This window comes from Colius striatus, chromosome 5 (genome assembly GCF_028858725.1).
Source record: "Colius striatus isolate bColStr4 chromosome 5, bColStr4.1.hap1, whole genome shotgun sequence".
In the NCBI taxonomy this organism is placed as follows: domain Eukaryota; kingdom Metazoa; phylum Chordata; class Aves; order Coliiformes; family Coliidae; genus Colius; species Colius striatus.
Genome location: NC_084763.1, coordinates 38,155,612 through 38,172,368, shown reverse-complemented (window position 1 = coordinate 38,172,368; position 16,757 = coordinate 38,155,612). Strand labels below are relative to the sequence as shown.

Genomic DNA, 16,757 nt, shown 5'->3' with positions numbered 1-16,757 from the left:
AGACAGAAAAAAAGCAAGGTAAGTAATGTTAGAGATAAGTTCCTTTATCAAACCAAATATTTGTGGGCTGTAGTGGAGTGATTTAAATACCCACAGAAGGCAGCAAGGAGCCTTTTCATACTGAATATAGCTATCAGCTGCTCAGCCACCTTTCTCCACATTCCCACCCCAAAAAAAACCCCACCCTTATTTTAAAAAGTGCATTCAAAGTATGCTGGCTCACGTGAAAGACTTGCATTTTACACTCGCTGATTTTGATCTTCTGGGTTTGGCCTCTACTAATGCTCAGTAGTTATTTTTAGCCAGAACAATCGCGTGTAACAGAGTGAAATAACACCGCGCGCCACTGCTTTGAGCAATAACTAATAATATTCCAGGCATAACTCTGCAGACGTAACTCCACTGGCATGCCAAGGGTCAGCAGATCTGTTTACTGAAAGGGAAGCCACTGGGATTACAATCTGTTTTAGATAACAATTATAAGCCTGGGCTACCTTCCCTTTGGATAAATGCCAAACCAGCGCAGGTCGCAGGTATTCAGGTTCAGCATTCAGCACTCAGGCTTCCCCAGCTAAGGAGGAAAATATGCAGAAAGTGAGGATCAAAGGTAAATAAACAACCAGAGTCATAAACATAAACACCCCATCATGACTGTACCCTCTCTCCACTTCTGTACCAATACTACTGCTGTGAATTTGAGCTGAGCTCGGGCTGATTGAGTAAAAACAGGTCTAACTTTTGCAGGCTTCCAGCTATGAGAGTTACCCCAACCTCTAGTCCCTCAGCCTTGCTTCTTCCTCCTAACAGTACAGAATTTGATGTGCTAATTCCAGCAGTTTGTAAATCTTAGCTAGCCATCTGTCCATCTGCAAGTCAAAATAGCTTTATTTACGTCTGTATTTGTGTAATTGTGCATCTATTATTGTGCAAATGATGGCGTGGGGTACACTCACAAGTCCAACTGAAGAAATTGTTTATCAGACAAACATCCTTTCCTGAGCCCTCACTCCTCTGCAGCACACAGCCCATGGTGTTACCAAAAGCCCATCATGCTAGCTCACTGTCCAAAAGTACACTGCCCTCATCATCTTTGATACTTTTTTTCATTCCCTCTCCTCATTTTCTTCTCAAAACCTTGACACAAATAGCTCCCTGTCTCTTTGCTGCACCCATATCCTATGTTCCCAGGCTTTCTGCAGGTCCTCACCCTGCCCTAGACAGTTTGGAGCAGGAGGGAGAAGCTAACATTTAGCTCGCTACTCTAAGACAGCCTTCTTTACCTTACTCTTGTGATCACTCTGTCTTGCTAACACAGTCCAAATTGGGCATCGCCATTACTCTGTAGCTGGACTGAACCCTGGGAACTGTGGACTAAGCGCTATACACGGCCGGACTAAAGACCTTGCGTTAGTGTGTGTTATTGTGGAACCAGAGCTAACACCAAGCCTGGAGCGTGTGCAGTGATGTGATGTTTTAGAGTGCTGTGTGCTACTGAACCAAAGGTATGGAGCTTAACAGGTGCATGGATTTCCCTTGTTGGCTGGCTTTTTTGTTTGCCATTCTCACTATTAACCACCATGGGGTTCAGGAGTAATGCTGACATTTAAAACTGTTTCCCTAAGCATGTCAGAAGCTCAGAAACCATCTAAAGCTGCCATCAAGAAAATAGAAGATGAATTACCTCCCCCTCCTGCCCTTGGCTCAGTCCAAGTCCTTGCTCCAGGGGAGCAGGATCTCAACCCGCTCCCTGTGCCTCCTCCAAAGCAAGCCTTCTCCAAGTTCTACCAGCAGCGTCAGGTGAACGAGCTGAAGAGGCTCTACAAACACATGCATCCTGAGCTCAGGAAGAACTTGGAAGAAGCTGTGACAGAGGACCTGGCAGAAATGTTAAATACTGAAGATCCTAATGCACAGGCATCTGTGAACTTGGACAAAGTTCTTCCAGGAGAGGTTCAATCCATGCGCTGGATTTTTGAGAACTGGGCACTTGACTCCATTGGGGACCATCAAGCCATCAAGAAACTGGCAGAAGAAGAGATAATTCCCAGTGGGGATGTGAAAAGTACTTCCTTGAGGTTTGAAAACCAGTCAATCAATGGGGACAGTCTGTCAACATCAGCCAAGGTATCAGAAACAGACCTTGCCAGAGGGGATGTGCGTACTGCCCGGTGGCTGTTTGAAACCCAACCACTAGACTCATTAAACAAACTGTATTCAGATGAAACTGAAGTGCAGGAGGCAGTTCTCAAGGAGCCTGTCCAGGGAGGTGATGTGAAAGGTGCCAGACAGCTCTTCGAAGCACAGTCCTTGGATGCCATAGGACGCTGCTGCTCAGTGGAGGAGAAGAGCATCCTACAACTCAAGTCAGAAATCCAGGAGCTAAAAGGGGATGTTAAGAAGACTGTCAGGCTCTTCCAAACAGAGCCCCTCTGTGCCATCAGAGACAAAACTGGGAACATCCACGAAATCAAGTCTGTCTGCCGAGAAGAAATTCAATGCAATGCAGTCAGAACGGCTCGCTGGCTGTTTGAAACTCAGCCCCTGGATACCATCAACAAGGACACTTCCAAAGTGCAAATAATCCGTGGGATTTCATTGGAAGAAATTGGAAAGCCAGATGTCAGTGGAGCAAGGTGGATATTTGAAACTCAGCCTCTGGATGCCATCAGAGAAATCACAGTTGAAGAACAGGATTTCAAGGCTTCAACAGATTTTGTCACAGGTGCAGATGTCAGTAAGCAGCGAATGCTCTTTGAGACCCAGACTCTCGATTCCCTGAAAGGAGAAGCTTCAGAAAGCATTGTAATCAAAGAACAAGTCATTGGAGGTGATGTAAAATCTACACTCTGGCTGTTCGAAACCCAGCCAATGGAAACCCTGAAAGACAATTTTGAGGTGGGACATTTGAAGAAAGTCGAGCTTTCATCAGAGGAGAAGGGGGATGTGAAGCAAAGAAAACATGTCTTTGAGACCTGTCCCCTTGGAAGCATCTCCAAGGCATTTGAGGAAGAAGTTCCAGCCACCAGACTAGAAGAGGTAGTGAAAGGGGATGTGAAGTCTTTCAAGACCCTGTTTGAGACCCTCCCCTTAGATAGCATTAAGCAAGCTGATGCTGAACCTGTCACCAAAGAAGAGGAGGAGATTCCAGCTGGCAATGTCAAAGCCAACCAAATCCTGTTTGAGACAACACCTCTGTATGCCATCAAGGATAGCTTTGGCAATTTCCATGAAGTCACCTCTGTAAGCAGAGAGCAAATCGTCAGTGGTGATGTCAAGAACTACAAATGGATGTTTGAAACCAGGCCCCTGGACCAGTTTGATGAAAGCACCAAGAAAGTGGATATAATAAGGGGGATCACAAAACAGGAGGTGGTGGCTGGTGATGTCAGAACAGCCAAGTGGCTCTTTGAAACTCAGCCCATGGACGTCATTCATCAGCAAGCCATGAAAGGTGAGGAGCAGCCCTCGTTAAAGCGGGAGATCTCCCAGAAGGGAGATGTGAAGACCTGCAGATGGCTTTTTGAGACTCAGCCCATCCACAGCCTCTACGAGAAGGCTGAAAAGAAGCAAGAAGAGGATGGCACTGTGCCCCAAGCCGATGTGAAGTCATACACATGGATGTTTGACACTCAGCCCCTGGACTCCCTGAAAGGTGAGGAAGAGCAGTACTTACAAGTCAGTAAGGCATACAGTCAGGAGGAATTACAGGGAGTTGATGTCAAAACTGTCCGGCACCTATTCGAGACTGAACCCTTGGGCAGCAGTGCTGTCAGTGAAGGTGACCGAAAAAAAACCATACGGTACTCCAGTCGTGTGGAGATACGGTCTGGAGAAGTGTCCAGAGTGAAGGAGTTCTTTGAAGCTAAGCCCTTGGATACAGTCACCAGGGCAATATCCCAAAAGGATGATGGGACAATTGAAGCCGGGTCCGTGCACAAGTTCACTTGGCTTTTTGAGAACTACCCCATGGACTCTCTGAAGGACAGCTCTGAGGGCATCCAGGAAATACCTCCAGAGAAGGATACCAAAGGAGGAGCTGCTGGAGGCAAAAGGTTCGTATTTGAGACCTATTCCCTCGACCAAATCCATGACAAAGTGGATGAGACAGAGCTCCAGAAGATCCAGAAGGACACCATGAGCAAAGCTAATGTCAAGTCCTGCACAATGCTCTTTGAAAGCCAACCTTTATATGCCATCCAGGACAAAGAGGGGGGATACCATGAGGTTACCTCAGTGCAGAAAGAAGAAATCATGAAAGGTGATGTGAAAGGCGCCCGGTGGTTGTTTGAAACAAAGCCCCTGGATCAGATCAAGAAGGAAGAAGAGGTGTTTGTGATTAGGGCTGTCACCCAAGAAGACATCAAGAAAGGAGATATCCAGGCTGCCCGGTGGAGGTTTGAGACAGAGCCTCTTGATTCCTTCTCTGGGGGAAAGATGTCTGTTCCCAGAACTGTAGATGATGTGCAGAAGGGAGATGTCCAGTCCAACAAGCAGCTCTTTGAGTCCCAGCAAGTGGGCCAGAAGAAGTACGTGAGGATGGTCAGCGTCAGCGATATTCAGCGTGGTGATGTCAGGACATCCACTTGGCTTTTTGAAAACCAGCCTGTGGACTCTCTGTATGGGGATGCAGAGAGAGGCTCACCCATCAGTACAGTGCAGAGAGAGGACAGCCGGAAAGGGGACGTAAAACGCTGTACCTGGCTGTTTGAAACTCAGCCAATGGACACCCTGAAGGACACAGAGGTGACATCCAGTCCCGAGGTCCAAGAAGAAATCCCACGCACTGATGTCAAGAGTACAACGTGGCTCTTTGAGAGCACACCCTTAGATAAATTCAATGCTTCTGAAGGTAGGATAGAAATAGAACTGAAAGAAAGGACCATGAAGGAGACTTTAGAGACACTCTGCACTTGCCAGGTGATTCAGCATGATGGGATCCTCATTGAAGCCAATGATATGGAGAGTGTGAAGATGGTGAAGTACCAGCTCAGCAGCCCAGGTGCTCCAGAGATCCTGAAAGAAGAGATTGTGGGAGGCCATTTGCAGAGGATCATGCTGCAGCTCTTACACAGAACCAATGTGGAAGCACAGAGTGTGCTGGTGGAGGAGGACAGAGAGGGCAAGATCAAAGTAAGCCCGTTGCAGCTCCTGGACCAGACTGAAGCTGTTAAAGACAGAGAGGACTTGAGTGGAAATGTAGCTAAGGCCTTACAAGCCCTCCTCAGTCAAGATGCTTCCATCAAAAAGGGGATGATATTACAAGAGACAAAATCAGGATCAGTGAAGATGGTTCTCTACTCTCTCCAGTTCCATTCTGTCCAGCAGAAAGTTGTCAAGGGGGACGTGAAGTCAACAATAGGGAACCTGTTGGCCTCTTCTCAGGGACAGAAAGCAACAGCAACCATTAAGCGTGAGGACAACGAGAAGGGAAATGTCCAGCTTTTTGCGAGCTGCATTGAGAAGGGAGATCTAGACTATATGAAGAATCTCCAACAGGAGTCGGAGATCCAGTCCCTCATCTCCTCTCAGGCAGAGCAGGGGCCAGAGGAGAGTGTCCCACAGGTTGTGCAGGGGGCTAGTATACATATCTTACCAAATAAAGATCAACTAGAAAAAGTAATTGCAGAGAGTGAGTCAGGGGCTATGGAGGGAGCAAAAAAGGTATTTTTATGTGAAAGTATGGGCAAAGAGGGAGCATTGGAGAGGGAGGCTGTGCATGCTGCAGGTGTGACAGGCAGCACTGTGAAATATCTTGGGAGGCCCTTGCCCACAGCAATGGGAAAGGAAGAAATTATGTCAGGAGGGCTTAAAGTGACTACAAAGTCAATCCAAAGGGTTGCGGATGTCAGCAAGAAGGCAGAGAAAGAAGAAGCCACCACCACCAGTTTGAAGGAACCTAAAGCTATGACACAAGGCAAACTTACAGCTCAAGTGACATCTCAGAGAGAAGTGGCTGGGAAACAGCAGAGTTTGGTGACTGGGGAAGCCAGTCAGATCCAACCAGAAGAAAAGGCCCTTGGGAGCGATCTCCAGGCTGCAATGCAAAGCCTGAGACTAGCAACAGCAGAAGCAAAAAACATTCAACACCATGTCCAGAGCAAGCTTCAGAGGAGCAGGGAGGAGGTCCATATGGCCTGCAAGCAGCAGGCAGCCAGCACACAGGGGACAGTGACCCTTCAATCCACTGTTTGCCAGCAAGGCTCTGCATCCACTACACAGGAGAACACCAGCACTGCCATCCGGACCACCACCAGTAGAGTCCAAGAGACATCCAAGACTCACACAGGCGTATCTCAGAAGAGCATAGCGTCACACAAAAAGGTCAGTGCTTCAGAGGAAGTACAGGGAGGACAACTATTGAGCCAGGAAAGCCAAGTTGTGCCTAGTAGAGATTTTAGCATTAAAGATGGCCTTTATGCTGCCACGCCTGTGAAAACCTATATAAGCCCTATTGTTGAGTCTGATTACAAAAAGCAAGCAGTGCAAGAAGAAGGAGATGTTATTATCAGAGGGGATATACAGACAGCTATCAGAGCACTGCACAGTGCCGCCACAGAACAGCGCCTGGTAGAAAAGGAGGATGTTGTTCGAGGTAATTTAAAAGCCACACTTCAGTCACTGGAAAAGTCTAACGTTAATGTCTCCAGAGGGGACTTTAAAGCTGCTATGATATACAGAAATGCAGGGCAATCTTATTCTGTGTGTAAAAAGAAAAACGAGACTCAAGTCATTAGTAACCAGACTGCTGTAGTGACTTCAGGGTCACAGGCTGATAATGACTTTCCTCCTCCTCCTCCCTCAGTTGCTGTGATGAAAGCTGAGCATTACCCACCCTCAACTAAAGCAACAAGACAAGGTGCCCATCCACTACCAACCAACAATGATGAAGCCTCAGGATGTTCCGCACCACTCCAGACCCCTCTTCCTGCCCTCCCTTCTCTGTCCTGCAAACCCAGTGATCAAAGTCCTGAAGAGAATCCCAGGACTCCTCCAAAACCAGAAATTACTGCCCTATCCAGGAAAAAGCCCATTCCCCCTCCAAAACCTGAGCACCTCTTACACGAGGCACATTCTGCCTCTGCAACTAACAGTACAAGCAGATCAGTCAAACCCATCCCTCCACCTCTGCCTCCAAAACCTCCAGGCCTTAGAGACATCAGCAAGCCAAAGCTACCCCCCATGGAGCTGGGATTAAGCTGCATGGAAGCACATGAACGATCAGTACAAGGAGAGACTCAGGCAAGATGCTACACTTCAGAGACACCTGTGAAGAAGACTGTCACAGTCCAGGGTATGAGCCCTGAGAGAAAGCTTCTTCAATTGCCAGAGGAAAGGTACAAGGCCAGTAAAGGAGGACAAGGAAAGGTGGAAATAGACACTGTTAAGTCTTCAAGGCCAATAAAAAATGGAGTGGATAGTTCTGAAGCTGAGCAGGGAATGATGAGTGGGAAAGTAGCAGCTCCAAGGAGATGCCCAAGTGAGGTGGTTCAGAGGCATATAGAGCTCTGCCAAAACAAGAACGAGTGCTCTTCAGTATCACATCCACCGTGTCCTGGTAGAGAACAGATACTTTACGAGCCAAATACCTCCACTGTGGGCCATATCACTCCTCCAAAGGGAGGAGATGACATGTCACAAAATGCCTCATCCAAGGTGGAAAGGGAAAGTGTGTTGAATTCTTATGGATCATGGGATAGTCAGAGAGTTGTGCAGCAGGTGAATGAAAGGAGGCAAATGTGTCATTCAATGTCCTTCCATCAGCAGACAATGAACTCCTTTGAGGACCAACAACAGGGGAACAGTAGGCAATGGAAATGTCCTGATGGGGAGGCAGAGACACATGCCCAGAAGCCAACAGTTGTTATGAGAGAAAAAAACAAGAGAGAAACAGAAGATGAGCGTCGGAAGAGGCTGTCAGTACACAAAGAAGAGATCATGAAAGGCAATGTCAAGGAGGCTATGGAGATCTTTGAGAACCTTAGGAGGCAGAAGGAGCTGCAAGAGATCTTGAGTCGGGTTAGGGAGTTTGAGGAGGAGACAAGTAAAGTTGACGTGAAGGCTCTGAAGAGCTTCTTTGAGAATGTGCCTGAATGGGTTGTTCATCAGAAAGCCCACCAGGCCAAGGAACGGGACAGGGCTGAGACAGCGGGAAAGGAGGACACTGACAGTGTGTCCTCAGTGGAGTTGGTTTTTGGGGATCTGGAACGAGCCAGTGCTGAGATTATCCACCTGAAGGAGCAGATACTTGCCCGGCTTCTGGACATTGAGGAGGCCATCAAAAAAGCTCTTTATTCTGTCTCTAGTCTCAAGTCCGAGTCGGACATTGCTGGGCTCTCGGGGCTGTTCAAGGAGTCTCTGGGAACCACCCAAAGCTCTGCGAGTAGTAGCAGCAATATTCGTAAAATCAGTATTGTTTCAAGCAAAGCCAAGCAGGAAGAGATCTCACTGGAGACAGGGGAAGCAGCATCTGTGGAAGGTGCAAAAGAAGCAGAAAAGACTGAGGTAACCAAGACAGAGCTAGAGGTTCCCCATCCCGTTCAGCCTCGCGTCAGCTCTCCCTCCTCACCTTCCTACATCTCCATCGAGTCTGCTGCCAGGAAACGAGCAGAATCACCCAGGACAGCACATTCCCCCTGGGACATCCCTTCACCAGACTGTCTTGATGTGTCAGAAAAGAGGGATGCTTCTGCTAAGGACAGTTTTAGCTCCTTCAACCATTCATCAGCGGGGTCTACTGGGCATGACATGATCTACTTTAAGAATAAACCAGAGCCTATCCAAACAAAAGTTGGAGTAAGCTCCATAAAACCGCACATCCTTGGCAATGTCCACCATCCAATCAGTGAGAAAGACAGGTGCTCTCCGGATACCTCCAAAAGCAGCTGCCACTGTGGGATGAAAGGAGGCTTTTCAGACTACTCCTCCCTGAATGTCCCCAGCCCACAAAATCCACGCAGGCAGAAAAGCATCTTGGAGCTGCAGACAGGGCCTGACGGGTCCAAGCTCTATGGAGCCACCCGGACTGTCATGGAGCAATATGAGGAAATGGATCAGTTTGGAAACAAAATCATCACTTCATCCACCACAGTAACCAAGCAATCTGAGACACAAACATCTTCCACATGCGATGTTGTCTCTCATCCCCAGTACAAGGTATCTGCCTCACCAGTGTTTCAGAGGTATTTGAAGAGCCCAGGCAAAGATTTCCACACCAATGGCAGTTTTCAGGAGCCAGGAGTGGTCTTTGTCACCTTTGGCAACTCTAAGCCAAAGAAATAGGAGATTCTGGAGAGCAAAAGAGAACTGTATAAGATGGTAAAAAAAAAAAAAAAAAAAAGGGAAATCCACGATAAAAACAAATCTCCTGGTTTATTCACATTACACACAGGGATTCATCTACCCCCTAAGGACTTCTCAGGGTCATCATCTTGGTGGTTTTTTTGCATACAGACAGGTCAAATGCAGTCTGCCTTGACACTGGAGGAGAATAAATCCTCACCTGGTCAATCCAACATACTTGGTGCTGCACCACAACCCAGAGCCCTGACACTGTTAGAAGCACAAGGGAAAAATCAATCCAGGGGAACCTTAGGGTAGCTTCTTACTCCTGGAGTGTTTGGGATGGGGGATGCTGTATAGGCATCTTCTCTGAAGTAATGCAGAAGAAAGGATTGGTGGGAACAGTTAAAAGAACCAACCAATATGCTCATCAGCAAGCAAACACTTTCATTTTATCTTATTTCTCTAATTTCAACACAGACTTTCCAAGAAGGGCATCCTAAACACACGTATATATGCACGTATTGATGGGTGGGTTAGACAGATTTTTCTCTTAGCCATTAGAAAAGGAAAAACAAAATAAAATCTCAAGTTGCTGTCACTATTGGGGTTGGGGGAGGTATTTAGCAGGTGTTTTTTTCAGTTCCTGAAAAGCACTTATTGCAACTGAAAATTATGAAGCCAAGACCTACTGCTGTTATCAGTGCCACTTCCCCAAAGAAAGATATGCTGAAAGATTCTCTGCTTGAGTCAGAATGGTCACTGGTTTCCTTTCTTGATTTTTAGAATTGTAATTTATTATTCAATATATACAAAACCTTTATTTTAGATTTTCCATGCTTTCATACATGTTTACTGTTTAAATTCATTTTGACACTTTGTAAAGCAATTTTCTTTTTACTATAACTTTGTTTTGTACATTCTCAATTCAAGACTTTAGATATTTTGTGGCTGGTTTGTTGGTTTGGGGTTTTTTTTTAACTTCTATTGCTGCATTCTGAAGGTAAACTTTACCTCTAAAAATACTTTGGTGTGGTTGAGTTTTTTTTGCTCAGTGCTTGTTTCCATTCAAAATACCTAGAAATCATCTCTGAGTTAACCAGTTGAATGACATATCGAGAGCACTCTAAATCACTAGAGGGATTTAGTCTACATCTTCTTTATGTGGGTGGATTATCAGCCCTGCAACATGCAGCATTCATACTCTTGAGTCCAGAGTCATAACCCAATCCAGCAGCCTGAGTAGGTATGTGGAGATCAAGTAGGATGTATACACCAAAAAAGGTCTGAGCACTTGCCTGTACCTTTTCCTCCATGTGAGAAGGCAGCTGAGGTGTTGTGCCCCATGAGCTTTACACTGAGGGGTGGTGGATGAACCAGCCATTACTCAGTACTGTGCCTCGATTCACATCTCAGGTTGGAATTGAGGGGGGCAAGTGAGGAATTTACTCCAGGTGTGGGAGGATGTGAGGAGCCTACAGAGTGACTGGATGGTTTCTCAGGGAGCTGTGTCCTAGAGCCTGGCTCAGACTTAGGCTGCTGACCCATTGATCTCACTATAGACCTTCTAGTTGACCATAGGCAAGCCACTTGCTGTCTCAGCTCGTCTGTTTTCCTTAGAATAGGACCGTAACCTCATTTAAAAGAAACATTAGCAAGATGGTTTTCTCTCTGAGGGGAAAGAGTCCACACTGAGGAATGAAGAGCAAGGGGAGGAAAGGACTGTCTCAGAGTCTATTACCCCAGATTCCCAAGTCCAGAGCTAGGTTTTTAAATAGCAAATATCATCTCACATCATGCAACACCTTGATGAAGATGGTGCAGACCAGATAGGAGTTCTGTTTCCTCTGGAAAAAAAAAAAAACAACACAGGTAGATATCCAGAGCTCATTGTTTTTCCTCGAGGACTCCATAAATTTGAAAGTAAGATATGCCAAGGGGAAATTAAAAACATGATTTTCAGTTCCACCAAAGAATACAAATATGATTGAGGTAGAAGAGCAGGTCATCATAAACTGAGCATATTTGGTTTCAGGGGAGCAGAAAAAAAAACCTTCTCAACTTTTTTTGGTAGGACCAATTGTAGAAGCAAGACAGAATTAGTATTCTGGAGCGCCTCTTCAAATTCTTTCGTATGCTGCTTTCTTATCCTTGGTTGTTGCTCATCTTTCTTAGCTTGTTTCAGGACGCCCATAACACATGTTTATTTCAGTCCTCTTTAAGGACATCTGCGAGGTAGTTTCAGTGAGCTGCAAACAGGTTGCTTGGGCAATGAAAATTATTCCACAGGAAGACAAATAAACTCAAATACCCTGCACTGCCAGTGCTTAAAAATACTGATCTTATTGTTCATGTTCCTGTTTTTAAAGCATTTCTAAATGTCTCAATGAGCCATTTATGAGGCTAAGAGCATTTAAGATGTGTTCCTTTCATGGCATTTCCATCAGTCAGGAACTGAAATACCATGCAGGGACAGATGCTGCATTATTTCAGCACGATACAAGGCTCCTTGAAGCATTGAAAGAGCTGGGCAAAAAAACAAATGCAAAGATCCAAAACTCAAATACAAGCTGAGGGATCAGCTCATATTCTCCATGCTTCAGACCTTGCAATAATAAACTAGCAGAGCACACACAAACTTTCAAATCCCCAAGGAGCTGTCATAGTTTTCTTGTGATCTTTGGGTATAAGACATGACATTGTTCACCATTCTTTGCTCCTAGCAGGTTGCTGCATTCTCACACAGTGCTAGGTAGGTATTTTCAAGAACAAACTGGCTAGGAGAATTATCTGGACCAGTGGACAGAGGACAGATGGCCTTGTCTTAACTGAACCTCCTTGAGAGGTCCAAGGACAAATTCAGTCACAGATCCGTTTCTTTTGCAGCTGCAGGCACAAAATATGCCACATTTGAATACTACCCTTCCCAGTTCCCTTTCAGCCACTGTTCCCCGTGAGGATACTTAGTCTTAGGTCAGAAAGCTCTATTCTCACCATCTTCTCCATCTATCAGTAACACAGGCATTTTCAAGCTGACTCCTCCTACTATAAAGAATTTAATTCACCTAGGAGAAAAAAAGGTATCAACAACTGATAAACCATAAGCCCTCTGCAACTTTCAGGAGTGTAGGAATTAGCAGAAGACCCCAGAAGAAGCCTTTCCTCTGAGCTGACCACACTGCAAACCAGGGTGAGCACATAATGAAAAAGCCAGAGGGACCAGAAAGGACCAGGAAAACTCTATCAGATCAAACTGTGGCAAATTACCCCCAAAAAACAGAAGACCCTAGAAGATGCTAGAAGACCCTTCCAGGACAACTCTGTTACTGCCTTCCACAGAAATCTTAAGATAATTTCCTTGCCCACAGCACTATTTGATTGCTGGTAATCACCTTTCTACCTTCCAAACCATTAGGAAGACTTATTCCTGGGACTGATAAGAAAGAGTAAGAATATTTGTGTCATGGTTTAGGCCCATCAGGGAACAAAAGACCACGATTAGCCTCAAGTACCATAAACCTGAGGATTGCCAAAGGGCAGGGAGAGCTTAATTGCCGCTTGAGGTCCAGGACACAACAGAGCAGGCTTCTCGGCTTGGGGAAGAAAACAGAAAATAATTTAAGGCAACACTCACTAAAGCATAACCATAAAACCCCAAAACATAACCAAAATAAAACAACACAGAGTGGTACAACAATGAAGAGTCCGACCAGCCCTTTAAGAACACCTTCTTGCCACACCTCCCATCTTCCCGGGCTCAGAGCCCTGATCCCGGTGTTTTTACCTCGTCCGTCCCCCCCCCCCCCCCCCCCCCGTGAACGGCCCAGGGGCTTTCAGTCAGTCTGTTCCCGATAGCTTCTGCTGTTTGTCCCTCCTCAGGGCAGGTGGGCTCCACACCAGTCCTCCCTACAAGTCCGTGGGGTACCTCACACACACGGCAGCCCTGCACAGGATGCTCTGATGTGCATTTATCCCAAAGGCTGCAGCTCCTCTCTACCTCTCGTGTGGGGCTGCTCTGTGGCACACAGGCTCTCCAACACGGCCTGCGCCATGGCCGTCTCCCCACACAGTCCCTCGCCCGTCCAGGTGCACTCACACAGAGCTGCTGGTGGCTCTCAGTCCTGCCGAGGCCCTGCATGGGTTGCAGGGGTACAGCTGCATTCTCACCACAGCTTGCAGAGGGGTCTCTGGTCTGGTGCTCCTCCTTCCTTCCTCGTTCTCTGACTGTAGAGTCCGCGTGGTCGCCTCCATCTTCTATCAGTCTCACACCTCCTTCCAGCACTTCAAATTCCTGGAATGAAAGGGGGGGGCGGAGGGGGGGGAAATGAAAGGGGGCGGGGGGGGGGGGAGAGTCCAAAACCTCTTTACCGGGTCTTCACTGCAATCCCCTCCCCCTTTTACCAAGTGAAAACAGCTCCTTGCTAAACCATGACAATTTGCTATGCAACAGACAGTGAGCACTTAAAATAAATCACCTTGTGAAAGAGACCTGTGCCCCTTATAAAAGATTACCCCACTTTGCAAACCCACTTGAAAAAAGATACTTTCATTCCCAGATAGGAGAGATCTTGCTTGTTCGCTAAACAGCTCTGCTTTCTTCCTTGGTCATGAATGAAGGAAAGCTTTTTCCTCTTAAATAACAGCCACACGTCAACGGTTATTCTCTGCCAGGACAAGCACCTTTGTGTTGTATGGGAGCCCTTCACTGTCAAAGCTCAACAGTGCCAGAGTACCTAGATGTAACTAATCTGTGCTATCAAATACATCAAAGTTGATCCACTGGCTGAGATTTATTGTTGCCAGGGCTGGCACTTTGCTCCACTGTCACAGATGACCACTGCCAAAGAGAACACTCATTGCCCCCAGTAAAATGTCACCCATGCCGAAGGTGCAGAGCTTCAATTTCTCTTGGCAAGACCCACTAACATGGTACCACTTTCCATCTGGTTTCTGCTACCATTTTTCTCTTGAAGGAGCTACCTTATCTTTGCAAAAAAGCAAATTTCTTCTTCATCTTCACCAGCACTGACCTCTCCTTGACATCAGCACAGTTCTGTAGCCACATGGATGAAAAAAGTCTCACCAAACTTCTGATTTTATCCAACTACATGGGCCTGTTTTAGGGTAGATATATCACTTTCTAGGTTCCTTTAACTGGACTTCCACTGAGTATACTGGTTATTTAGACACCTTTTTTATATACAGACATTTACAGAACCGTAGTCTCCTCTCTGTAGAGAGCTGGAATAGCAGAGGCATACTGAGATCATTGCAGACTGAAGAAGGCATGGGGGTTTTGTTTGTATACTTCCCTCTAGACAGAGGGAAGAAAAAGGAAAGTGTTAAACTCTTCTTCAATAAAGTGTTGCCATGGGAAAACAAAGATGATTTGATCTCACCTGGTATATTCAGCAGAAGTGAAAGTAATTGAAAAAAAATGGCTCCCCATGTGTGTGTTGCAAATAAAAGACAAGGTTCTTATTCCCTCATCAACTCTTCTCTTGAGAAACACGTTTCATGTTTCATAGAATCATAGGCAGAGACATCTTCCACTAGACTAGGTTGCTAAAAGCCCCTTTCATCTTCCACTAGACTAGGTTGCTAAAATCCCCTTTCAACCTGGCCTTGAACACTTTTAGGGATGAAGCATCCACACCTTCTCTGGGCAACCTCTTTCATCTGGTCAAAGGTAAAATCTGACCATCAGGCCACTCCACACAAGAGAGGAAGTTAAACTAGCCTTTCCTCTGAGCTGACCACACTGCAAACCAGAGTGAGCACATAATGAACAAAAAGCCAGAGGGATCAGAGAGGACCCACAAAACTCTATCAGGTCAAACTGTGGCAAATTACCCCCAATAAAGAGGCAGAGATGCCTGGTCAGTCAGGGTTAGGTTAGGCTCAGCTACATTCCTTCTGGGTCTTCGGACAGATTTGATTTGCAGGTGAACTCACCAGATCAGCTGAGCCTCTACTTCACACTACAGTGAGAAGGAGTGCACAGAGATATCCACATTGCTACCAGCATCCTCTGCATTACCTGATCATGCAGAAAACCTGAAGCTATCTCCACAGCTAGGCTGATGTCCATGCTTCTTTATTCCCTCTCTCTCTCCACTAATAAAATAGCTGATGTAGGCAATGCTTTCCAGAATGAACCCCTGGGGTCTTCACGAAAAGTGGTGTTGGAAGAATCAGGTGTGAGACAAGATACAATACACAGAGGACAAATACTGGAGTAAATCACCAGGTTTATAGAGTCGTGGAAGCTTTCATGTCAAAATGTGCTGCCTTTTTAGACTATGTAGCCTGTGTGAGCAGTAATGTGATATCAGGAATTTCAGAAGTTTCTCAGCCAGAGTTTTTGAGTGAGAGCCTCTGAACAGTGTTTCTTACCCTATTCAAGGCTTTTATCTAATTCAACTGAGTGAATCATTTGCTCTCAATTAAATGAATAATTTCTCTTGAGAGTCCAAGAATGTCTTGTTTTTCTGTCCTGATTGAAAATTAATGCTGACCTATCCAAGATGATGTCAATTAAGTCAGACAAGAATCCGAACTCTCACAACAGATCTGCAAGACCATCAACAAGAAAATTCAACATAAGCAGAAGATTCAGAAAATTAGCTCTAGTTTGCAGATGCATTTCCAAATGGTAATGATTCCGTTATTTAACTTCAGTTTCTCCTTCTTCAGCCTGTGTTGAAAGAAGTGTGTGCTTCATGCCTGCAGCCTGCCTACTCCATGGAGCGTGTGGTCACTGACAAAGTCTGCATGCATCGCTCTTGTTTCTGCTGCCAGGTCTGTGGGAGGAAGCTGAGGTGAGTGGTAGGACCAAGGTGCATTTCTTTTTTAAGGGATGTCTACATAGTTTTCATTACAATAGTCCAAGGGTAATTCCAATAGGGCAGGCTTCATGAAATCAGAAAAGGCAGACAGTTTCCCTGACACGATCTGTCTCTCCATCACTAGAGCCTGAAGCTTGCTCACCTCAAGCTTCTAGTCACCTGTGGATCAGGAATCTGCATGGTGGTGCAAGAAATATTTACAATTTGGAAATGCTGATATGGAATTTAATTGGAGGAGTGATTTGGATGCTTCACATTCATGCAGTCATCTAGGTTGGAAGGAAGGAATCTCTGTGTCCAAGAGAAGTGTGAATAGCTCCAAGGATGGAGATTCCACGGCCTTTCAGCTGGGGACCTTCTTTCAAACTTTAATCACAAGAAAAAAGGGTTTTTTCTTATATCTCATGACAATTACCCATGTTACAACCTGTTCCCATTACCTCTCATGCTGTCACCTCTGAAAGCACTTCAGCCTTGTCTTCTCTATAACCACCTCTAAAATACAAACACACAGAAATTAGTTCCTTCCTCTTAACCTTCTCCTTGTAAGATCTAGCTAACCCAGCTCAGCCTCTCCTCAGATGGCACATAGTCCAGGCCCCTGACCACCTTGGTGGCCCTTTGCTGGAC

The 16,757-nt window shown here is 45.9% G+C and overlaps 1 protein-coding gene across 1 annotated transcript; it reads left to right on the top strand.

Moving 5' to 3' along the window:
- The first annotated feature begins 1,623 nt into the window (after positions 1-1,623).
- XIRP1 (xin actin binding repeat containing 1) lies at positions 1,624-9,279 on the top strand. Its single transcript, XM_010206818.2, has one exon. The coding sequence runs from the start codon at positions 1,624-1,626 to the stop codon at positions 9,277-9,279; it is 7,656 nt and encodes a 2,551-aa protein (XP_010205120.2).
- The last annotated feature ends 7,478 nt before the right edge of the window (positions 9,280-16,757 follow it).